The 15,499-nt window shown below is 36.1% G+C and overlaps 2 protein-coding genes across 2 annotated transcripts; one reads left to right on the top strand and one right to left on the bottom strand.

Annotated features, from left to right (window-relative positions):
- The first annotated feature begins 4,623 nt into the window (after window positions 1-4,623).
- Window positions 4,624-9,752, top strand: plek2 (pleckstrin 2). Its single transcript, XM_046864067.1, has 9 exons — window positions 4,624-4,771; window positions 6,129-6,293; window positions 6,834-7,024; window positions 7,212-7,303; window positions 7,549-7,736; window positions 7,823-7,924; window positions 8,103-8,186; window positions 8,922-9,000; window positions 9,225-9,752. The coding sequence occupies exons 1-9, from the start codon at window positions 4,721-4,723 to the stop codon at window positions 9,350-9,352; spliced, it is 1,080 nt and encodes a 359-aa protein (XP_046720023.1). The 5' UTR covers window positions 4,624-4,720; the 3' UTR covers window positions 9,353-9,752.
- A 982-nt stretch (window positions 9,753-10,734) lies between these two features.
- Window positions 10,735-15,002, bottom strand: si:ch211-10a23.2 (Galectin-related protein A-like). Its single transcript, XM_046873896.1, has 4 exons — window positions 14,830-15,002; window positions 13,241-13,329; window positions 12,640-12,829; window positions 10,735-11,997 (listed from the first exon to the last, which is right to left on the bottom strand). Exons 1-4 carry the CDS (start codon window positions 14,863-14,865, stop codon window positions 11,854-11,856), a joined length of 459 nt encoding a protein of 152 aa, XP_046729852.1. The 5' UTR covers window positions 14,866-15,002; the 3' UTR covers window positions 10,735-11,853.
- Window positions 15,003-15,499: the final 497 nt, after the last annotated feature.

Below are 15,499 nucleotides of genomic sequence, written 5' to 3'. Positions count from 1 at the left end.
GAGAATTATGAAGGCATCACTATTAATGAAGAACACTTTATTATAAAAAATGGCATGCTAAATATTTAAATATTAATAAAATGATTAAAATTAGTGCCGCTAAAATTAAAAATAAAATAAATATATATATATATATATATATATATATATATATATATATATATATATATATACATAGTTGCCATGAACATGCTAATAATTTTACGGTTGATTAGCAATTTTTATTGAAAGATTCGTAACTTGCTGGTTTTTATAGGTACAGTACATTCTGTATATACTTTGTGTTGGTTTTCTGCTTTGGTTAACACTGTACTTTATTCTGTGTCTAGAATTATTTAAACAAAGGCTGTATAGATTTACAGAACAAAGTATTATCACAAATATTTACATGACAGTGCCAGACGTCTGCACAGTGTTCATTATTAACAATGAGTTTCTCAGATTAGGGTGTGGCCGTTATGCTCGTCAGTAGTAATAAAGTGGGTGTGGCCTCAGTACATGTCATGTTTTTTGCTTTTTTAAAACTCGACCACAAACGCAGAAAACACGTATTAAAGTGTTGAATTTAACTATTATAAAACTATTTATATAGTATTCATATCGGTTTCCTGCTGATAATGAAGCGGATGCTATGATGAGGAATTAGATGTTTGTCAGTTTGATGATGTGGGAAGATGTGCAGTTTTCTGAGAGAAAGAGCTGCCATGCCAGAGCTTCACATAGAGAGTCCTAAAACTCCAGAGCCCTTGTTTCTGGGTCACAGACGGCTGACACACTTTTTTTTGTAGTTAAATGAACAGATGGAGTTGAAAGAAAATTCAATCTGTTTTAGGGCAACTGAGAATGAGAGAGAGAGAGGGAGAGAGAGGACAAAGAAACACTTGTTTGTAAGGCTGAAATGTTCCACTTCACTGTAATGTCTCTAACAAAATATGTAATCTGTGTTTCCTCAAATTAGCTTTAAATGACCGTTTCATTGTGCACAAAAACTAATGTCCTGTTTACCTACAGCACTAGATAGTTGTTACATCTTTAATGCTATATAACTGACATTTTTGTCTATATTTTTGGATTTTATCAATGCTTGATTATTACTATATTTTTTGCAAACTGGACATCACGTCTGCTACTGCTGGATCAGATGTGTGTGTAAAGTGTTGTGGGAAATAAAACAGGACGATGCTAGAGTTTCTGAACAACGTGCAGCATTATTCTAGAAACGGTCATGTACTGATGTGTGTCAATACACACAAATGTTATGATTGTCTGTCATGTCTGGCAATTTAGATTTTTTTTTTTTTATAATTCTTTACCCCTAAAGCAAAACTTTGTGGTGGGCCTGGGGGTGGAGCTTTCCATTGTTGGCCAGGACAGGGGTGCCAATACTTTGCACAGGGGTGCCAATACTTTGCACAGATTGCACTGATCCTTAATCTTAATACACAAAAAAAACTTAATACTAAGTTAAAATTCAATACACTGGCTTAATGTACTTTTATACTTTAAACTACTTTTTTTTAAACACTTGAGTGTGTGTGCGCATGTGTGTGTGCGCATATATCATAATGTGTGTAGGTGTGTTATTCATACAGAGGTGATTTGATAGTGTGTGTCTGCATCCTGGAAGCTTTTTTTTTTTTTTTTTATAACTGACGTAAAGGCTATTTGAACAGAGTTAATGGTTACTACTAGAAACACACCTCACTTAAATTTACACACACACACACACACACACACAGACACAAATATGTGTGTAACGTTAATCAATTAGATTTCAAAGGTTTCTGATTTTGCTGATAAATAGGCTGTGTGTGTGTGTGTGTGTGTGTGTGTGTGTGTGTGTGTGTGTGTGTGTGTGTGTGTGTGTGTGTGTGTGTGTGTGTGTGTGTGTGTGTGTCCAACAGTACTTTTAATCAAAAGAGGTTTAGGGTTGTGTCCTGGTTCACCACTGTATTTGCAGGATCTGAATTTCCCACCAAGGATACTCCCACCCCACCAACACACACACACACACACACACACACACACACACACACACACACACACAAATAATTACATTTAAATAGTAGCTTATACAGAAGGTGAAAGAAATTCATTATTTATTTTTGTATGAGTAATTATGTTTTAGTCTTCATGCTCACGAAGTCTGTGTGAATGTTATCGCAGGTCTTTGTCGCCCTCTAGCGGCAATAAAAACTACAGCTTGTTCACTCCGCCAATCGATGGATTTACATTTACTTTAAACCGTTATATTTCAAGCGCAGCCAAAACCACAGTCTATATGGAAAATAAATATATGATTTTGTAGTGAAACGAAAAAGGTTTGTAGTACAGACGTTATTTATAGTTATATAATTAGTATTAACCTAGAAAACTACACTAGTGAAGTGAAATTAAGATTTTTTCATTCGAAAAAAATAGAAAAAATTTGCAATAGCTTTTATATATATATATTTTATCTAAAAAGTTAATTTTTAAAGGAATCATATGGCTTGGGATCCAAATGTCTGAACTCATTAATTAAGCTCTACAAAATGTCAGGAATTACATGAATAAGCATTTCTTATCAAAAATTAAGAAAATATCAGCTGATTTTAACCACAACAGCAACAGGACTTAATATATATCCGATGTATTATCCTGAAACACCATTCAAATATAAATCGAAAAGTTTAGATTATTCACAATGTTGAATATTTTTTGTGTTGTTTATGTAGATAGTTATATTGGTAACCATGGTGTTTTTGCTTTTGTAATTTCTCCCTAAATAGTCATCCAGTCTGCTGTAAGCAGTCTGTTGTGACTCAGATTGTGATTTGGCCGTCGGGATGTCTGTGACTCAGTGTGATTTACTGTGACTCATGAAAAAATGGCGAGGTGTCTGTCCCGTCATTTTCTGCTGTCTGTCTGTCTGTAAATGTACACGTGTCTAAAAAATGAATTATTCTGCTGAATGTAGTGATTAAAGTACTTTTTTATCAAAGCCATGATAAGGATTAAGGATTTCATTGTGACTAAAAGTCCTTGAATTTATTGCTAGCTTACAGTATATGTAGTATAGTAGCCTATAGTAGTATAATGAGTTTTTTTCTCATTGTTTAATCTCATAAAAAATTATGCTTATATAGCCTGGTAGCAAATATGGCTGGCTAATTAGCATCATGTATAGGTGGTAGCTAGCTTTTTAAATGCTAAAAAATCAGTTAATTCTCTTTTCTCACTCCTTGAAACAGGAGCCAGTGTGTTTCTTTTTTCATGTGTTTTCATTTCTTTTCACCCACATTAGAAGAGCACTGGCTGTTCCACCACAGAGAGCAAACACTTTAAACAGCTTATGTCGATTATGTACATTTCTAATAATGAAAAAAAAAAACACACATCACAGGCTAAACCTGAACACATGCGAAGGAGATGCTAGCACCTCTATCCTGTCTTCCTCAACAAACTTTCAAAAAGTCTTTTAACCTGTTGACTTCTTATTCAGTCTCGTCACACTGTATATACAAACAAAATCCCTTTCAATGTACAGAGTTGTGAAAAAGTCCACCACCATTAGCATTGTTTTAGCAATGGTTTAATGAACAGTAGAATACAACCATAAAATACATGATGAATGCAGTAATTGTAAATGCAGAACAGTGTTTATCAGGGTAAAGTTGTAAGTATTCAGTGTGCAGCGATGGACGGTAACAAAGTAATTCTTTATTTCCATTTGGGGAGACTTTTACTTTACTAAATTTTAAAGGCAAATGTCATACTTTTTATTGAACTATTCGATCTTTCTTTTGGCTTCTCCCATTAGGGGTCGCCACAGCGGATCATCCGTATTATTCATCCGCATGTTCGATTTGGCACACGTTTTTACGCTGGATGCCCTTCCTAACGCAACCCTCCCCATTTATCCGGGCTTGGGACCGGCACTAAGAGTGCACTGGCTTGTGAAACCCTAATGGCCGGGGTTGGTTCCCTGACCGGGCATCGAACTTGTACTTGTCCTCAAGTGAAAGTTTAAAGGGAGCACCTCATAATGTCATTGCTAAAGAGTCAAAGGTCTATTAGACCACGTATGTGCAGGTCATGCTTGAACATTACATACGCATGTTGTGTGAGTTTAAATTATTGAAACTTACAAATGAGACCAACTTTCAGTTATATCATTCCATTCAAAATGTTGAATGTTCACTGAATTATACACACACACACACACACACACACAAAATCACATTAATGTCAAGTGGAAATATTTGTGATCTGAAGTGTGTTGCAGCATGTCCTCAAATTGACGTGACAAAATAATTACTGTCGGGAAGGTAACATAACACATGAAAAAAAAATCGTGTGAATTTAAAACTGTGAAGTGCCTGAACATCTCATGTGTAAATCTCACACCTGAATCAGGTAATTATTTACTTGAGAGGTTCAGGTGAAATCCGTATCATAAAAAAAAAGTGTGTTTTTTTATTGATGCGTAAAGACAAATAAGATATGGAGTTCCAGAGTAAGAAGTGTGCTGCTTTAGATCCTCGCTCCACCCTGCAGATTCTTCACCCCATTAGGAAAGCACTTCCTGCTGCCACTCCTGCCCTGTGTTTGTATTTATCCTTACCTGGAGGTCGTATCTGAGCCCTGAGGCGTGCGGGGCGTGGAGGGACGATGACTCAGTTTCCTCCTGGCTATAAAAACACTTGTCGGTTTGTCAGAACAGCAGAAATCAGCAGGAATGGACACGCAGAACCACTCCGTCCTGAAAGAAGGTTTTTTGGTTAAGAGGGTAAGTCGTGATTTTTATACTTGAATAATGTGGAAGATGTTTTACCGGAGATCCTGAATGTTTTTCTTTACCTTTCACTGAGTGTTTACTGGATTCTGAGCTCGAGCAGAATAAATATTTTAAGGAACATGCAGACTCTCAGCTTGTCATGTAAAAAAGTATAGGAAACACTGTGTTGTGCTATTACAGTACAGGAAAACACTGACTGTTTAAAGCTCAGTGACTTGGATGATATGAAGATTTCTATAACCACTTTTAACCTCTTTCAAGGTCTTTCAATCGGAGTAACAATTGTTTTTATTCACTTAAATAATTAAACTTTTACCTGTTTACATTTAATGCCGACTTAAAGTCAGTTCTAGTTCTCACTAACAGCATAGCGGCGCTGAACACTCACCTGCCTCAAATTTTCTCTCTTTTGAATTTGACAAGACCATAAAAAACCCTCGTCCTGTTATATTACGAAGAAAACACAAAATAACAAGTTACAAAAAAGTTAAACTGATACAAAGCTCTGAAACTGGAGACTCCTCTCATAAATATATGTTAAATAAATGTCACCGCAACAAAAAAATATTCTTATTAACACAGCTTATTACAGCTTATTAACACATCTTAAATGCTTATTAACACCACTTATTACAGCTTATTAACACATCTTAAATGCTTATTAACACGGGTTATTACAGCTTATTAACACGTCTTAAATGCTTATTAACACATCTTAAATGCTTATTAACACCACTTATTACAGCTTATTAACACATCTTAAATGCTTATTAACACGGGTTATTACAGCTTATTAACACATCTTAAATGCTTATTAACACATCTTAAATGCTTATTAACACATCTTATTACAGCTTATTCACACATCTTAAATGCTTATTAACACAGGTTATTACAGTTTATGAACACATCTTAAATGCTTATTAACACAGGTTATTACAGCTTATTAACATATCTTAAATGCTTATTAACACAGTTTATTACAGTTTATGAACACATCTTAAATGCTTATTAACACAGTTTATTACAGCTTATGAACACATCTTAAATGCTTATTAACACATCTTAAATGCTTATTAACACAGTTTATTACAGCTTATGAACACATCTTCAATGCTTATTAACACATCTTAAATGCTTATTAGCACAGCTTAAATGTTCTTATAACACAGCTTATTATGAATACTTTATTATTCTTAGTTAAGTCCCTATGAATGAGGGTGCAGTGCATTAATGTAAACCTGTGATTCGTAGCCAATGCATCAACACCTTGTGACTAATCAGAAAACAGAGCTAATCAGCACTGTGGTAAGGTGTGGTAAAACTTTTTCTTTATATTTCTCATCAGGGTCATGTGGTTCACAACTGGAAAGTTCGATGGTTCGTCCTGAAAGCTGAGCAGCTGCTTTACTACAGGTTTGAAGGAGGGAAAAGGGACTCGTGTCACAGAGGGAGCATCCCATTACAGGCCTGCGAGATCACCTGTCCTTACCTGGAATACGAGAACAGACCTGTAAGATAATAGGACAAAATATGTATGCTGCAATTAATGATTCACAATTAATTGGGGGAATTACTGTACGTTTATTTTGCAGGGATTTAATTACACCACTTGGACAGGAGATTAAATATATATAAGTTAAAAAAGCATAATGGTTATTACCTGTCATTTCGTTTTGATTATAAAACCTACAATAGGGAATCTTAGTCAGGGTGTGTGTCCTCGTGTAATTTACAGCTGCAGGCATTTAAAGTTCCTCTACTCCAATACATAGTCATATTAAATGTGCTGTGTGTGCAGTACTCTGCTCTGGCTTGTCAGGAACATGGTGTGTGTTTGTATATTTAATTGCTTGGGCTCCACAGCAACCAGTGGTTATTCATAATTGAGCTTGTTGTGGCACGTATTTAGTGGACAGGGATACCCATAGAGACATGACAACATTTATTTAACTATTGAATGACATGCTGAGGATGTTTCTTAGGCTGTATGTTAGTGTAAGGAGTCTCCAGTGTCAATGGTGTTGTAACAGCTGTGTTCGCTGTGTAACAGCTGGTCATAAGGCTGAAGACCAACACTTTGTCGGAGTACTTCCTAGAGGCATGTTCTCGGGAGGAGCGAGACGAGTGGGCCGTGGAGATCAGCGCAGCCGTGAGGAGACTCGGCTCGGGGGATGCTCCAGGTCTTTCTCCAGCTGTGTGGAAAACTTCACATTCGCTGCAGCTCCACAGTGTTAACCTCAGGTGATGCGAGTTTCAAGGGGGTTTTTGGCATCATCACACAAAAGAGTTTCAGATGTAGTTCACTGATTAACACTTTTTCAAAAACCTGAAACACAATCCAGGTGTCAATCCTAATTTTTTAGTTTGATCCTGATGTGTGTGTGTGTGTGTGTGTGTGTGTGTGTGTGTGTGTGTGTGTGTATATCAGTCAGGTGGTGGACTCTATGTACGACGTTCACAGTGGCATCAAGATGAGCAGCCACGTTGAGCAGGGCAGCACCTACATGAACTGCTTCTCAGGTCTGTATCCTTACAATATTTAGTACACACACACACACACACACACACACACACACACACACACACACAGGTAGATAAAGTTTGTAATACATCCTTCCTCTTAAAGCCATGATATATGTCTCGCTTATCCCTATTTAAAATGTATTGTATAATCTAATAAAGGTATTTTATTAATAAAACATTGATGATGTAATGGTGTGTGTGTGTGTGTGTGTGTGTGTGTGTGTGTGTGTGTGTGTGTGTAGGCTCAGCAGTGGTGGATTGGTTGGTGTTCACTCAGCTGGCTCTGACTCGGGTGGAGGCAGTGACTCTGGCGTCGGCTCTGGTAGATGAAGGCAGTGTAAGAGCTGTTGGATTTAAGAGCGTAGCCGCCGTGAGAAACGCTGCTCTTGGAGAACAGTTTCTCGACGATTCTACAGCTCTCTACAGCTTTGTATGTTTTTTCCCCTTGACAACTGATCATTGTGTTTTAGCAGTGATGTGTTTTTAAACTATAAATACGTGTTTATGTGTCATCAGGCTGAGAGCTTTAAGAAACGAGGTAGTTTAAAGTCTGAAAAGTCCATGTCTGCAGTGGAGCTGAGTGGAAGAGTGCAGAAGAGAGGATACCTGATCAAACAGGTGAGGTTTTAAATCACGTTTATCCTCCTCATGTTCATCATCATTATTAAATGTTTAAGGTTGTACCTTCATTATGAGGATGAATTAGATCATGTGTCACAAGATACAAACCGAGAACATCATGTGTGTCTGTTTCTCACTTGTGAATATTTGTGTGTGTGTCTGTGTGTGTTTGCAGGGACACAATGTTAAGAACTGGAAGGTACGACTGTTTGTGCTGAGGTCAGAACCTGGTTTCTTGCACTACTACAACCCAAGCAAGGTGAGAGCAATAAAATCATTTACAAATAATAGTAATAGTTAAAATAAAAAAGCTCAAGATTCAGCACGTTTATTTTCTACAAAGAAAATTTAGCAGTAGCTCGTGAGCATTTGATCTCAGACTGGCTGGCCTGTACGCCAATAAAGACGCAAATGCCATAGAGAAGATAGATGATACACTAACATCTAAAAAACTTTTTGAATGGCACCAAATTTACCCATACTACCTTTGCGATCTATTGGTCGATCGCAATCGGCATATTAGGCACCCATGTAGTAATATGTTATGGTTCCTAGACTGACAATACATTCCAAGAGACCTGTACAGCAGACACAAATGTGTAATTGTTAATGTGGTGTTTGTGAATGTAACATTTACGGCAGGAAGCTTTAACAGTCAGAGGTAAAGTTGTAAAAACAAGACATAGGGATTTATGTTGTTTGAAGGTTCTTGTTGTTACTTAATAATTTCAAGTGGAAACTTGTTTTGTTGACATTCCACACACACACACACACACACACACACACACACACACACACACACACACTATACATGGAAAAAAGTAAGACTTTCTTAAAATACAAATAAAACACATGTTTCTGTTGTATATGAGGTAAAAAGTAATACAAGATTAAATTTAAACAAATATTTCTAGTTTGGGTTCTTTCATTGTGTTATTGCTGCTCTTGATTGCGTGCTGACTTGTCTACTTCCTGTGATGACCTCATTCCTCAGGATGACATCACTCCAGTTGGCGGGTTTTCTTTGCGCGGCTGTCTGATTTCTTCTCTGGATGACAACGGCGTACCTTCAGGTGAGCACGTTTGTGTGTTTGTGTATGTGCTGAGTCATCATAATAACAGGTAAATGATTAGTCAACAATACACAGTATATATTAAAGGATGTCCAGGTATAGAATCATTCCAGAACAGCGGTAATGTCTTCCTTTTCCCACATGTTCAGACGTATGTTTAAGATGTTTATCTAAGTGGTTGCGAGGTCACCACTAAACCATGTGTGTTTCTTTGTTACATGCAGGTGTGAAAGGTAAAGTCCAGGGGAATCTGTTTAAGATCATCACTCAGAGAGACATACATTACTTCTTCCAAGCCCCCACACACCAGGAGAAAATGAACTGGATCGAAGCCCTCAAGCAGCAAACGTAAAACCGTGGTTTTGTCTGAGACACAGCTGACGTCATGGCGGGCTTAAGCTTTTCACACACTTTGTCCTGCATTATGTTTACCGTAGTGTTTGTAGCATTATATTACAAACCCCAACATTCATCAGTATGATGAAATTATTTAAAAGGACATATTTATTTATTTATCATTTAAAATCTTCAAGAACCTGATATTCTCAGCATTTAAACTTTATGTAAATGGTGAGCAGGAAATGCTCTAAAAATCATGATGAAGCTCATCCTGCTGGCAGGACATTAACTTCATTAGGTTCACATGAAATTGGCTGGATGTGAAATTCACTACAGGACACCATCAGCGGCTTCTTTCTTTAACTTATTCTCATGCTAAGCACTTTTTGTATGCACCATGATACTTGTTTTAATGTTTTGTGTTAATTTTTTTTTTTTTTTTTTTTTTACTTTTATACAGAATCAGGCATGTACCCATATTATGATATTCAATCACTCTGTAGTACTTTGTCATGATTTGTACAAGATACATGAACAAATACTGATACAAATACTGTCATTTTTTAAACAACATAGTTATAATGAAAAGTGTTGCATATATGTAGCTATAATATATAATATGTAGCTATAAAACCTGATCTCAGCACATGCCCATGTCCATTTTTATCACATTGAATCATTTAAAATAAAGTGTTTTATTGTATAATAGAGATGCAGTGAGGAGCCTCGTCCCGTTCAACAGCGTGTTTTTTCCTTCGCAGTGTGAAAATAATGCAAGTGTTAATGATCATGGTGAAAGGGATGGTGGTGAAAACTAAAGAAAATATGAAAGGAAACAAAAATGTTTATCAAAAAACAAAGATTAAAATAAAATATTTTCATTTTTAAAAGAAAATAATTTAAAAAATATGAAAAATCTAAGAGAAAAAAAAACATGATTCTTGAGTACATTTTGTTTTAGCAAGAAATTTAATTATATGGAAATATATATATTTTTTTATTTAATTCAGAAGTAAGTCAGAGGTAAGAAAGTTTGGAAAGAAGATATAATTAATTTGTTGATCTTTCTGGAAACTTAACATTAAGAGGAAATGTGATAGAAGACAAAATTATGTGTGAGTTGAAAGATGCTGATTGGTTGGTTCATGTTTAGATCACTAGTGAGAGTTGAAATCTACATTGTCCATTAGTATATTTAAAAAAAACAATTCAAGCATTAATCTTTATTACTTTAAAAGTAATAAAATGTATAAAATTGAACATAATGTGATGTGAGACCGAAAAGGAGAAGTGTGATGTAAAAACAATGGAGAGCATGTGATTTATAATGAATCACATCGATGATGAATCTTCGGGTATATCTTTATACATTACCACAATATACAACATCCAAGATATTTGCAAAAAAGTCCTTTATTGTTTTCATCCGGAATCTAATTCAAACAAAGGCATCTTGACAAAGCTTTTTTTCTCCGTCAAACACGTGTCTTTCAACTGCTGTGCCTGTTAACACAAACATACAGTATAGAAATGATCAGGCGAGCTCTAATGCAGCGTACATGAACTCCTACATGTGTGTAAAAAAGTGTGTATTGTAGGTGAGTGTGACACACATACATACAAACACACACATACTGTACATACACACACACACACCACTGTGTTCTAATAGCACCATGTAAGATATTGCATTAGAAATCTCTCAGAGAGCTTTCTGGTTGTATTTTTCCTGCCTCCATGAAGAAAATGTGGACACACACACACATGCAAATGTCAAGGCACTTCTGTTGAAAAGAGCCCAAGTTCAAGGTTAAGTTCATGGTTGTAGCAGGTTGTAGTACATTTTATGTACCACCCTTGAAGTAGCAGTTTGCAATTGTGTCAGAAAACGTTAATGTAGACAGGATTAGTGATAATGACTCCTACATTCTCTGTCCCTGGTTTGTTAATTTATTAAAACAACGTCCACATAGAAATTTTTCGAAACAACATTCTGTGCCGAAAGAGCAAGAATTTAGTTCAATGTCCTAGCTTTCAGGAAATGGTGTCAAAATGCTAACAATCACTTACGTTATATTTGCTTTATAGTTCCCTTACTGACACTGGAATCTCTTCTTTACAGAAAAAACATTCACTAGATTAATGATTGCGATTATACATGTTTTAAAAAGAAGCGTCTCTTTATAAGAAACAGTCCTTTGGAAGCTGCTGTTACTACTGAAACAATAAGTGCATTGCGGTATGTAAATCTTTGATAGAAAATGAACCAACACCTTCTGACCAATCAGAATTGAGAATTCGAAAGCGCTGTAGTATAAAACACTGCTGCCAGGAGAAGAAATTTGTGTGAAATTCATACTTGTGTGTATGCGGTCTGGGTGTTTTTATGACTTAGTGCTTAGTGCCAGAGGTCAAGGGTCACTAAGGGAGTGATATTTATGTAAAAGAACTTCAGTTTTCTACAAGTGCCTGTTTGGGGTTATTTCTTTTGGATGGCGACTCTTAATGATGTTCTCATGCGATTTTGGTAAGCTGCAGGTCTCCGCCCACACGCACGGTCGTGAGGGATGCCAGCTGGGTCACTCTGTGTGTGTATCCACACAATGGCTGCCCATCCACAAGAATCCGAAACTGTTGGTGCTCACACACGATCTCCATCTGAGAGAGTGAGAGAGAGACAGAGAGAGAGACAGAGAGAGAGAGAGAGACAGAGACAGAGACAGAGACAGTCTTATACCACAGTGTTTTTATCTTCTAGATTCTTTCTCTCTAGAAGGTGTTTATAACAGCAGCTCGAACAGTAGTGCAATGAATCTTAGGCTTATGTTAGTGTTTTTTTTTTTTTTTTACATTACATTTACATTAGTTTCCATAGCAACAGCTAATCCCAAGGGCTTGTATTATCAATAAAAGTATTTGTAAGGAGATGTTTGGTAAACATTTCTGGAAGAAATTTTAACCAAAAGAGGCAAAGTTTAGAACTATTTTTAAAACTATTGTAGGGAACAAGAACTCACTTGTTTTACATTGTTACAACATTCTGAACACTACATGAAACTAAAAATGGGCTTTTAAAGTATGACACCATACAAAATTGTTGCTAAATTGCTGTGGTGTATGAGTAATAAAACATGCTGTATCAGAAAATAATCCAGTCTGAGATGGTACTTGTAAGTCACCACACAACTTTGCCGCTGATTTTTTTTATTTAACACCTTGCCTCAAACTGGTTCATTCCTCACTTATACTTTAATCTTTTACTGACACTGAATGTAGTATCACCTGAGACTAAAAGCTTACTTTAAAAGACTCTCCAGCAGCAAAAGGGAAGAAAGAGACGATGCTCTCCGATGTTCCCCACTTCCCATTGACTCTGGAAGTGCGGACCACTGCCTTTTCAGGAAACTTGACCGTCAGCTGTAACCCCACGTCACCCTCCTGCTCTTTGTCATCTTCTTCTTGGGGTTGGCAGGACAACGTCACCATCATACTGCACGCAGTCATGCAGGGGGTCAAATACATACGCCATTTTACCATTTAAAGTCTGGAACCTTTAAATAAACTAGTATCAATGACCTTCCAGTCATTTTGCTTTAGTGAGAAACGAGAGCAGCATTTATTTCCCAAATAAGGCCAAAGCAAAAGAATATCTCTTTTGACATCTGGCAGAACAAAAATCTTCACGGGATATGCTTTTTCCCACACTGGCACTGACACAATAACTGGGAATTACAGAACCAGCCACGACACGAAAGAATGACTCTTGCATAAAAAGAATGTCCAGATTGTCCATATGCACTGACTGTGTGTAAAGTCTTTATTTCCTACAGCTGACTTTTTTACCCTATGACATGCTATGGAGCTTTACTTCATGAATGACACAGGGTTAGAGACAATTTACCTCTTTGGCCTTTCGTGAATGATGCCCATCACTACGATTCTCATAGCAGGACGCAGACCTCCTTTAATCTGTCCGACGTAATCCTTCTCCTGCACACAGACAGAGTTACAACAGAAATCATAGAAACGTATAATTTCTAATTTAAACGCATCCTAACCACTAGACCACCAGGGACCTATAGAAACTTATAATTAACCAACTAAATAACTAAAGTGATTAGAAAACATGAACAGGTGTAAAAGTTGTCTACTTTTTCTGTTTGACGCTTTCATTCTTTGTCATGTACAAACATAGGCATTAAGAATGCAAATCAGTAACATAATATGGTAATACGTTTAAAAAAGAAAACTTTTTTTCATTTGAGTTAGGTGTAAATGAGCATGAATGATGGACTGCTGTCCTATCCCCTAGGGTGTACTCCTCATTCCTGGAATAAAGTGCTTAACATAATAAAGCATAAAACAATAATAAATTGTTTACAACACGACTCCAATCTGGTTAAAAGCCAACAACTGGATTAATGAATATAACTAGTAACCATGATCCCTAATAAACACTTGGTCCTGGGGTAACATTGTTTTATTTTACTCTGTACTGTGATTTATATGGTTGTAATGACCATAAAAGTCTTCTCAACAATATAGCAATATCAGTGAACAGTAATGAATAGAAGACAGTATCTAATATCCTGTAGAGAATAATGTCTAAACAAATAAATAATAAATAATAAATAATAATAATAAACTGTACCCACAATGCAAACAGTCAATGATGTGAAAACAATGTGAAAAATCCATCAAAACGATAAAATCAATAAACAAAACCCAGTGGTGGTGAACACCGAACACAATAAAAGACTATTAATTGAAATAAAATTGTAAAAATGGTATGACCCAGTAAAAGTACAGTGTGTGTGTGTGTGTGTGTGTGTGTGTGTGTGTGTGTGTGTGTGTGTGTGAAAATGTTTGTGGCGTGGTATCCCCTAGGGTGTATTCCTCATTCCCTGGATTAAACTGATTAACATAATAAAGCATAAAACAATAATAAATCATTTTCACCACAATGCCAAGGCATCCAATCCGGTTAAAAGCCAATAACGGAAATAATGAATACAACAATTAACCATGATCCAGAATAAACACTCAACAATAAAGAAAGAAGACAGCAAGGTATAGCAAATATCACTGAACAGTAATGAACAGTATTATAAGAAAGAAAGAAACAAAAAAAGAACAGTAACAGAATTCAGTATTGAATAACCTGTAGTGAATAATAGATCAATAATAATAAAATGTTATTATTATTATTATTATTATTATTATTATTATTATTATACAAAAAACAGTACCCACAAGACAAACAGTCAATAATGTGTAAACAATATGAATACTATGTATACAATTAAGATACTATTAGTTAAAATAATATTGTAAAAATTGTATGGCCCAGTGATGGAGCTGGGCTACATTATAATCCGCAAACACCTCGGGTGTGTGTGTGTGTGTGTGTGTGTGTGTGTTAATAAAGCACTATCGTCACGCACAATGAAATATATGGAACTGAACACAGGATGAATGTAAGAGACTTACACTCGGTGCCGGTGCAGTGTCAGACATTGTTTCCATCTGCTCGATCCTGCGGTTATTGTGGAAAAATGAGATGAATGAAGATGAACAGCGTTTAAACCCCGCCTGGGCCGATACCGTCTTACAGGCCCACCCGCGTTACCGTGGAAACCGTCTCACCCGTGGTGACGACACAATGCAGAATCCAAAATGGCTACCTGCTGCTATGCGCGTTTCATGTGTGCATTGCAGAATACTTTGTGTGTGTGTGTGTGTGTGTGTGTGTCAGAGAAAGAGAAAAGAAAGAAAGAAAGAGAGAGAGAGAGAGAGAGAGAGAGAGAGAGAGATAGAGAGAGACCGCTCTTTAATTGCAATATAAATAATAAAATGAGTATTACTCCTCCTATTTATTATTATTATTATTATTAGTTGTAGTAGTATTTTTGTCCTTGCTGTTCTTCGGCTTATTATTATTATTATTATTATTATTATTATTATTATTATTATTATTACTACTACAACTACTATTACAATTAATATTTTGCTGTAGTAGTATTTCTTTTTGTTCCTTTTGTTTTTGCTGTTCTGCCCCTTCTTCTTCTTCTTTTACTTTTTCTACTTCTTCTTTCTCTTCTTCTTCTTCTTCTTCTTCTTCTTCTTCTTCTTCTTATTATTATTATTATTATCCAAGTTA

This window comes from Silurus meridionalis, chromosome 2 (assembly GCF_014805685.1).
Source record: "Silurus meridionalis isolate SWU-2019-XX chromosome 2, ASM1480568v1, whole genome shotgun sequence".
NCBI classification, from domain to species: Eukaryota; Metazoa; Chordata; class Actinopteri; order Siluriformes; family Siluridae; genus Silurus; species Silurus meridionalis.
This window is presented reverse-complemented; position numbering and strand designations above follow the sequence as displayed.

Bases quoted from the DNA above. Each gene is read 5' to 3' on its own strand.
- plek2 (XM_046864067.1), top strand. From the start codon at position 4,721: ATGGACACGCAGAACCACTCCGTCCTGAAAGAAGGTTTTTTGGTTAAG. The intron at 7,737-7,822 runs GTATGTTTTTTC...ATGTGTCATCAG, and splicing joins CTACAGCTCTCTACAGCTTT to GCTGAGAGCTTTAAGAAACG. The intron at 8,187-8,921 runs GTGAGAGCAATA...CTCATTCCTCAG, and splicing joins ACTACTACAACCCAAGCAAG to GATGACATCACTCCAGTTGG.
- si:ch211-10a23.2 (XM_046873896.1), bottom strand. From the start codon at position 14,865: ATGGAAACAATGTCTGACACTGCACCGGCACCGAGT. The intron at 13,330-14,829 runs GTAAGTCTCTTA...GTCTGTGTGCAG, and splicing joins ACACTGCACCGGCACCGAGT to GAGAAGGATTACGTCGGACA. The intron at 11,998-12,639 runs GTAAGCTTTTAG...TCACTCTCTCAG, and splicing joins CTGCTGGAGAGTCTTTTAAA to ATGGAGATCGTGTGTGAGCA.